At 41.6% G+C, this 9,731-nt stretch overlaps 1 protein-coding gene across 6 annotated transcripts in view; it reads right to left on the minus strand.

The window, feature by feature from the left end:
• The window catches only part of LOC148892520 (uncharacterized), a 32,562-nt gene extending 23,006 nt beyond the window's left edge, over positions 1–9,556 (minus strand). For 5 of the 6 annotated variants that reach the window (XM_089006179.1, XM_089006180.1, XM_089006175.1 and 2 more), the window contains exons 1-2: positions 987–1,005; positions 38–144 (exon numbers count right to left, since the gene is read on the minus strand). Coding sequence is in view for 1 of the 6 variants with exons in the window: in XM_089006176.1 (XP_088862302.1) it covers positions 38–144; positions 987–1,055; positions 1,146–1,216; positions 9,237–9,246 (257 nt within the window). In the remaining 5 variants the exon portion in view is untranslated. Of the gene's footprint in view, positions 1–37; positions 145–986; positions 1,056–1,145; positions 1,217–9,236 lie in introns of those variants that run through there. The other variant, XM_089006176.1, reaches the window with a different exon arrangement.
• Between the last annotated feature and the right edge of the window lie 175 nt (positions 9,557–9,731).

The following is a 9,731-nucleotide window of genomic DNA, read 5'->3' on the forward strand; positions in this document are numbered from 1 at the left end:
TAGATAGATAGATTTTTTTTATTGCGTGTGTACTGACTTGAGGTTGGCTCGGATGGAGGTGTCCTGGAGATCTCCCGGATCAAAAAGCTGCGAACCTTTTAGGCCAAGCTCCTCGCAGCCTCGCAGGAAGACTGACAGGTTGTCCTAGAGGAGGACAAAGAAATTATTTTTTTCTTCATCATGTCAAAAAAATGTAACGCATATAAACATAAAAAATGAGACAGAATCTTGAGTCAATCTTTAACTCATTCACTGGCAGACAATGTGCAAAAATGTGTCCACTCCAGTGCCAGGGTTTTTGTCATTTTCACTCAAATTGCAGGACGCACAGAATATTGAGTTTTAGGACAACATAAACATTCAATTCAGTGTAAGAAACCTGAAACTCTCTTCCTTTATCAGGCAAAAATAGTTAATTCCTAAGTTATATGGGTCTGGAGTTATCTGAGCTTGAAATAGTGGTGGCTGGACAAAATACAATACAGTTCATACATATTGATTTATATAGTGCGTTAACAAAAGCTGGCGCTATAACAAAGCGCTAACATGGACAGAAGGAGTGGGGGGCGCTTTATCGGCACCCCCCACCCCGCAAGAAAAAAAACAAAACCTGAACAAATTCGGAAATGACGCTCAACGTCATGCTTTTTAATTCCCAAATAATTTCGGGAATGGCAGTGAATGAGTTCAATTAATCTTTGAGTTAATCATTTTGAATTTTATTTGCCCACAATAAGTGACATTTTTCTTGAAATGTAAATATTTGGGACTTTACAAAATTCTGACCATACTGGTAGTTTTAGGAAATTTTATCTTGGTATTTTATTTCCGCAACATCAGAAATGTAGGCCTTTTTTTTTGTAAATTTACGGCTTTTTCATCATCTCATTGTATGATTATTTTTGGGTTTATTTAATTTCAGAAAAAGTGGATTTACACTTTTTTTTTGCTCCTTCCTGGGTGAAAGCTGTGACGTTTCTCCTTACCAGGCCGGCGATTGGTGTGGCAGTCTGTTGATCTTTTTGACCAGGCCTGGTCTGATTGCACTCAGAAGTCTGGATTTGGGGGGCAGATAGCCAAGGTTAGATAGGGTGTGTGAATATGTGTGTGTGATGTTCCCAACCGTGTGATGTCATCTGCCTTACTCGCATAACAGGATGCCGTTCTCCAGCGCGCTGCGAAAGTCCTTGTCTCCAAAACTCTTCCCCGTCACCGCCTACCAGACAGTCAACGGCAAATTAGGGAAGATGTGATATGATTAAGAACCATAAAAAAGCATAATATAAAATAAAAAAAAATCTGAATAGCTTCTTTGTGATTAGCCATAAATTAAAAAAAAAAAATGAACACAACGTGCTGAAGAAACACGCTAAAGAAAAAAAGGGGGGGGGGGGGGGGCTTGCCTGAAAACTGATTAGCGTTCCAGTGAAAAATGAGATTCAACATCCCTCACACGTATCGGCAAATAGAAATGAAGAGAGGTTTGACCGATTCAGGCGTACAAGCGCTAATCCGGATTAGCGGTTGGACAGATAGGAAGTGCTGATTTAGCGTGTGTAAACATTCAAAAACAAGCGCAGTGTTAGCCTCGTAGCATTTAGCTGACTCATCCTGTATCAATCAAAATAATAATAAAAAAAAGATGAAGATGTCAGGCCGAAATGTTTTTTTAGTATGTTTCCCATAATTTTGTGCACATTAGTTTATTTCATAATACGACATCTTGTAATAGTACAACTTTAGGACTGTTATTTCATGACTCCTCCTCCTTTTCCTTATTGCACATTTTATTGTCAGTGATTTTTCATCTCGCTCATCTTCCTAAAAGGGGGGGGGGGGGTGGCAAAAGGGTCACCAAGATCACATTTTCTCTGTCGATATGACCGCACGCAGCTACACATCTTTAACACCCGCCAATATCATTTAATGATGTCTTCCATTAGTCGTAATCTGTCTTCCAAATGCAGCGCACGTGTCGATTGGCGTAAAAATGTGACTTTATCTGTTCCCCCACCCTCTTTGCCCCCCTCCCCTTTCGCACACACGCTTATATAAGACTCCCAGATGTTTCCCGTTGGCGACACCTTCCTCTTCTCTCTTCCTTTCTTGTCTGGCATCTTTCCGCTAGTCCCGCTCACATCTGCTCGGGTTGATTTAACTCGGGGCTTTTGAAACATTCGCAGCACACGCTTGTGCATTATTTAGTTGACAAAAAGAAAAAAAAGACAGAGACTTTTCAGTCACTTTGGTTGACTTGTGTTTCGTGTGTAGGATGCAGAGAATAAAGAGAGAGCGCGGGATGGCGGGAAAAGAAAAATGCTAAAGATAAACTGGCAGGTGTAATCTTTTTTCTTCTCCTGGTTCAGTTCTTCATTTGTGTTGGTCGAAATATTCAATCAGCAGGAAGCAAGGTGATATACAAAAAAGAATATTTATTTATGAGGCAGCTAGAGCATGCTCTTTACGGGAGAGGGAAGAAAGTCAAGAGAGAGAGAGAGAGAGAGAGAGAGAGAGAGAGAGAGAGAGAGAGAGAGAGAGAGAGAGAGAGAGAGAGAGAGAGAGAGAGAGAGAGAGAGAGAGAGAGAGAGCGAGAGAGTGCGTCTCAAGCAGATATAGACAACAGGAGTCATGTCACATTGAAAAGGACCTATCATCTGCTAGATACAATCATGAATATTATATTAGACTGAAACAGATAGCTTAAAGGACAACCGACACCACTTTTTTGTTTCATAACTGACATCAGAAAAACTTTTATATCATCTAAAATACAACAAAACACGCAGTATGATATTTTTAGTCAAATGCAAAACACCAATAAAAATTACTTAAAGTGTCTAAAAAGTACTTCAATTTGAAACCGGAAGTGGCCAGTTTCAGAAGGTCCCGCCCCCTTGTTCGTGGTGTCACGCCAAGACGTCTTGCCTTGCTCGAGAATCAAAACAATGGCTTCGGATTTGGAGAAGATGATTTCTTGTTACTCATCCAGTTATGAATATGATTCAAATAGATCTGAAGAGGAAAGATTAAACAATTTATTCAGTGTCATTTTGAGGTATCTGGGAGCGGGGGGCGGGGGTAATGTAGCACCCAAAAGAGGCAGAAGATGGCGACAAAGCTTCGTGGAAACGGGCTGATTTTTTTTCCTTCGAATCTTTGTCAGCAAATATCAAATAGACGCTCGGTGCAACACACAACGATTCACCATCGCGTTATTTATGTGTTTTCCTTCTAATTTCGCCATCAACACGAAGTTTTCAGACCAAACAAAGTCCCGCAAAATGCATTGACGGGATAAAAGGACTGCTACAATGTGTCCCTTCTCGGTCAGGGGTGTTCCTTCCGTGACGTGAGGACTCGTCACCAACTCAAAAACAACAACTTCCTGAATATTCAGCGCGAGTCTTAAAACGTAAAATATAGCTATATGCGGTGGAATCTTTGTAAAATACGCTCAGTAGAAGTCATTTGAAGCCATTTTACAAATTATGGACACAACTTGTCCGGAGGTGTCGGTTGTCCTTTGAGGTTTTTAGTGAGCTAAGTACATGTATACTAAACTAACATACAAATAACTAAACTACATACATATATAGACTAACTAACTGATAAGAATAAGCAGAAATGAAATAACATTGGATGTTTTTAGGATGTGTACATAACTAGTTCTAACATAAACTCTGAGAGCAAAGGTTTCTCCAGAAAAGATCAAGATTTTGTCGCATAAAAAAAATTGACGTGACTTGGCAGTTCTTCAAATGTATCTTTTCACGTCATCACTTTAGATTGTGTATTAAAAACAACAAATAACCTTTCTAGCTGCTAGTTTGATGCTAGTGCTAATTAGCATCGGCGTTGTGGGCCATTAACTCTTGAAACAAACAAAAACAAAACAAAGTAACACAAATGGCCCAACTCCACTAACATAATGTCATATTCATTTTCGTAAACTACTGTGTACAACGACTTATATCGGTGCCACACCGATGAGCTGAGACAGGAGTTGAGTTATCAATAGGATTGGCTGGCAACAGAAAGATGAAAATTTTGTGAGCAGTGTGTTTTAAAAATAAAAAAACATTGGTCAGCAGCCATCCACCCTGATTACCGAAAGCTTTTTTCGTGCGAGATTAATACCTCAAATCGACATGCTATCTGGATGACAAAAAAATAATCCTTTTGTTGTCTTTGCTGGCGAACAACGGCGCAGCAAATCCGCACGCAACACATGCGTCAGCATAAATTCTCAACCCAGAAACTTTGACGGGACAAGCGTCAACGATTGGAACCCATAAACGAGGCGGCCTAACAAGTAATGAATCCAGCTCATGATTAAAAAGCTTCCCGACTGGCGGTCGCCAAAAGTCCTTTGGGAAATATTCCAGCAGCCTCAATCCAAATGAGAACGATCACTTAAAATAAATAAATAAATAAACAAATAAATACAGAGAGTTAGATAGCGAGGTAGAGAGATAGCTAGCGAGAGAGAGATAGCTAACGAGAGAGAGATAGCTAGCGAGATAGCTAGCCAGATAGATAGCGCGATAGATAGCGAGATAGCTAGCGAGAGAGAGATAGCTAACGAGAGAGAGATAGCTAGCGAGATAGCTAGCCAGATAGATAGCGAGATAGCTAGCAAGAGAGAGATAGCTAACAAGAGATAGCTAGCGATAGTGAGCTAGCAAGCTAGCGAGCTAGTGAGACAGCGAGCTAGCGAGCAAGATAGCGAGCGAGATAGCGAGAGAGATACAGAGATAGCTAGATAAAATTATTATTAATAATAATAATAATAATAATAATAATAATACATTTCATTTATAAGCGCCTTTCAAAACTCTCAAGGACACTTTACAGTCACATGATATTTTTTTCCGCGGGTGAGCAGCGGCAGCCACACGCGCCAGCGTTCACTCAACCTGGAAGTAACAAAGTAAAAAAACAAAAAACGAAATAACAAATATGACAACAAAAAGACATAAAGAGTTATTCATTCTTCAGCACTTGCTTGCTGTACCCTCTCTGTGACATGAAGCAGTTCTAGATGAAAGAGGAGAGGATCAAAGCGTCCTTTTCACCAGTGGATCAGGGACGTCACGGTGGAATGTGCACGTCTACTACAAGCTAAATGTTGAAAGCAAACACGCAGCTGTAGCATCCATTGACGAAAAGAGATTGTCTCACATCTCCTGTCCCACATAAATCCACTTCAATTCCAAGCCGCGACACATAATAATGGTAAAAACAATCATGGTTTACATTTTTAAAATGTGGTGCATGGACGGAAGGACATACAGCACAATAAAATAATCTGCTACTGTACAGTTTGTCATTTTGAGCAATACGGGAACATGACAGAATCGAGTCAATGCTGCTCTGGCCTACTTTGCCCCTTTACACACACACAGACACACACACACACACACACACACACACACACACACACACACACACACACACACACACACACACGCAGACACACCTTGGATTTAAATGTTAGCTGCTGCTGCCATTCAAGGCGTCACAGCGCAATCACTCGCCAAGAGGGCTGCAGGGGCTCGGATTTCCGAGACTGGCGCTGAAGTCCCCTCAAGACCTTTGGCTTGGTTTCTGTGGCTGCCATGAATGCTCACTCCATGACCACATTTGGCACGCACGCATGCACGGCCACACTCCTAACCCATTTCTAGCAAACATTGGTTCAGTTTGACGTAGTATGTAATTCCTCCAGATAACTGTAAAAAAATGTTCGTGGTTAGCAAAAAAAAAAAGAAAAAAAGATAATCTCATTCTTAGACAGCTGGCTAAGCAAATGAAGCATATGTTCTGGAAGAACGGTGAGGTAGGGGGCGAAATGGCATCTTGCAGTTTCTGACGTTGGCTCCATTTTGTGCATGTCATGTCAATTTTGTGACAGCATCCCAATATTTTATAGGCCCCTTTTTTATTTTTTTTTCCAGAGCTGGCTGCTATTTATCTGTCTGAAACGTTTACCATTGGAAAAGAATGGAAGTCATTTTAATGAATAATTAAACTGGGGTTGTTGGATATCATGAAAATTGCACAGGCAACGCTTGGGATGCTAATTTGTCTTTTTTGTCTACAGAAAAAGAACATAAGCACTATTGGAGAGACTCCCACTCCCCACTACAAATGTACTGGTAGGTATGTATATCTGCAATCGTCATTTTGCGTAGCTTCTCTTGGTGTGTGTGTTGGGATGTGTGGATGCATGAAGAAGCATTTCTTTTTTTTTTTTTTAGTTCGCAGACGCCTCGTACTGTCTGAGACTCTGTTAATCTGCCACCAAGGACGTCCGCGACATCTGGCGCACACATTTGCCGTGTGTGTGTGTGTATATATATATATATATATATATATATATATATATATATATATATATATATACACATTGCATCACGGGGATTTGTGGGGGAAGCCCCACGGGCGCAGTCAGTCAGTAAGCCGACATTTTCCTAATTAATTTATGCTGTCAAAGGAGCGTATCAGTAATGTTAAAAAAATAAATAATGTCCCCAAATCTATCAAATGACATAAAAATCAAGAACAAAATACTGTTTTGAATGATAATTTGACAAAGAAAATAATACCAGAAGAGTATAAAATGATGTGTAATACCACATAGACTAGTTAGTATAGTGATACCTCGGTTTACGAATCCCTTGGTTTACAAACTTTTCGGTTTATGAAAGTTACATTTATGAAAAATTTACCTTGGCATACAAACTTTACCTTGGCATCCGAACTTTTTTCGTACACGGAGCTGCCTCAATGAGTGATGTGTCGTTCGCGAACGAGCCCGTTCTTCTCACAATAAAATGGCAGCCGACTGTTTTTGTCCTCTATTCCCTGGCCCCAGTCTTCGGTTAAAGCCATGTGATTGGTCAAGAACGCATCAGTGAGGGGGATGCTTTAAACTTTAAAGAAACAGGCAGATGGCAGTGAAAGAGTTTCAACTTCGATTTTTCAAACGCAGAGTGTAGACTGCAAGGTTAAAATATTCCATCAATCAGGCTCCACAAATAACCCGCATAAGCCATCTGGACACTTAATGCAAAAAGCTATCAACCCAGCTAAACAGAACACAATTTATGAGGAACTACATAAAATTATCACAGAGAAACCTACAAGGGATGATTCCACAAGATGGTGAAAGAAGAAGGTTACGTTCCTCATCAAAGTCAAAGTCAGCTTTCAAGTGTTTAATGCTGATGAAACCGGCCACTCCATTCCATCAAGCCATCAACGACCATGACAAAGGTAAATAAAACAACTTTATTATACAGTAGTTTATTTCTTTAATTAAAATACCATATCACATTTATTATACATAAACTAAGGTATATGTTGTGTAGTTTTAAGGCTTAGAAAATTAGAAAGTAGAAAAGTATGTTTTATGGCGACCTGGGAACGGATTATTCTCATTTTAATGGTTTCCTATGGGAAATTAATTTTTGGGATACACACTTTTCACCTTAAACACTCTGTCTGGGAACCAATTACGTTCGTAAGCCAAGGTATCGCTGTATATGAAAATTATGCCAAAAAATATTATCCAGATAATACGTTGTGAGTATATTTGTAGACACTGCAAAACACAAAACAAAAATATTGGTAAGAAACTAGTTTGTTTGGAAAAACAACTAAATTAATTAAAGGTGGCTGACCCTGGGCTGACTGGACAAGACGTGGGAGACACCCTCGACTGACTTCCGGACGATTTAGACGATTACAACAACTTCAATTGCACGGCTCAAGGAATTGGATCAGTTGAGAGCCACAGCAAAAAAAAAAAAAAAAAAAAAAAAAAAAAAAAAAAAAAAAAAAAACGTTTGGCAGTTGTCACTCACTTTGTAATGCCCTTGGCCGCCAACTACAGGACTGGGGTGGAACTGCATTACCCCTGTATTTATGATTTGTGTTGCAGAGCACATGGGCTAATTTCCCCCATGGACGGATTGACGTGGCGCCAAACCGCCCCTTTTGGAAACGAGACTGACACCTGAGAGTCTGCCCAGGCCGTGTTGCCGTGGTGACCACTGTCACTCAAACCCTGTGTTTCCGAGGAGGGTGTCTCACTCACTCACACACACACATTTAGAACACCGTTACATGGCCCATACGTGCTGAGTCATTACCACCTGTGTGAGGGGGACGGGAGAGGGCGGGGGCGGAGCGAAGAAAGAATTCAAAATAAAAAACAGGGGCACTGCAAATAGAATCAGACCAGACGGCGACGAAAATAAACCGGCGCAATTCTGAAGCAGAGAACAACAAAACGGCACAGCAGGAGACGTTCACTTGCCTAAATTGCCTGGTTACGAATAGACAACATGGCGGCCTGGGTGGCTTCGATATTGAGGTTGAATGCCAAAAAATTCGAGAGGCGTAAAACTACACCTAAATTGTTTTAGATGAATGCAGTAGAAAGTAGTTCCTGCGTATATATTGATGACGAGGGTGCGGCGAGGGGCGGCAAAGGACGAATTTCAAAGGGAACCAAAAAACGTTGTGATAGATGACTTGCATAGAATGACTAGGAATAAAATCCGACGTTTATGCGTTTCCATTGACGGAATGAAATTATTTTCCAATAAATATTTAAATGTGAAAGTTTCATTCACAAGTGTCGAAATACTCGGGGAGGCAGCATAGAACAGTCAACCTCAATCCTGCAATTAATTCAACGCGATTTTGAGCCCATTTTGGATGAAATTTAAATTTAGAAATTACGTCTTGCAGGAAAAAAACTGACAATTTGTTTATTTTAACACTCAGCCCCGTTTTTAAGTCATGTTTCCGTTGTGATTATGATTCACCACGTGGGTTGATAAAACGGATGGCCCACATGATTAATCTCATCCCATCATCATGATCATCAAAAGTGGCTGGTGCGTGAACGCTGGCCCGATTTCATCACCTTGGCAACCACCGCGGGACAAGGGGGCGTTCCTGTTCATGGCGTGTAATAAACACGCAATATTTAATTACAAAATAACCGGAGTCCCTTTAATCCGCGTGGGAGTCGTTTTCACGAGACAACCGAGTGTTCGGATGACAACTTTTGAACTGTAACCCGACACAGACGCTTCACCCTCCCCACGGAACAGGTGACGGTGCACCGGGTATTTTATTTATATTCGGCCAGAACTCCAAATCCCCCCCGATGACCACCCCATCAGAGTCCCCGAGCGACGTCGAGTTTGGAGTCCACTCACCTCGATCCATTTCTGCGCCTCCAGGCAGGCGGGCTCCGGGCGGCTCGTTTCCGCCGATTGTAGCCGAACGTCGCTATCCGAAGGCGGGCTGGCCATCGCCGCGTAGGCCGATCTGTGGTTGGGACCCTCGGAGGCGGACACTCCCGGCAATGTTGCTTTACACTTGGCGGGGGGCGGTGCTTTGAAGTCGGTAGTCTCCCCCGACGACCGTCCACGATGTCAGCCAAAAAACAAAACGCTCGTCCGACGCAGGGGACGTGCGCAAATTGTGGTGGTGGCGACGTCCTTCGCCAATTGCGGTGCGGGCGCGCGCACGTGGAAGCGGAGACGCGCACGCAGGAATCTGCCCTGTTAAAGGGGCGTACCAATCGTTATTTCAAATTGTGTCACTTTCACGGCTTGGTTAAATGAAAAATGAGAAATTTAAATACTTAAGAAAAGTGATAATTTACTAAACATCAGAGTAAGATGACCGCAGGAAAACGGCTTCTGATG

The sequence above is a fragment of the Hippocampus bargibanti genome, linkage group LG10 (genome assembly GCF_051943395.1).
Source record: "Hippocampus bargibanti isolate YZ-2025 linkage group LG10, ASM5194339v1, whole genome shotgun sequence".
Lineage (NCBI taxonomy): Eukaryota > Metazoa > Chordata > Actinopteri > Syngnathiformes > Syngnathidae > Hippocampus > Hippocampus bargibanti.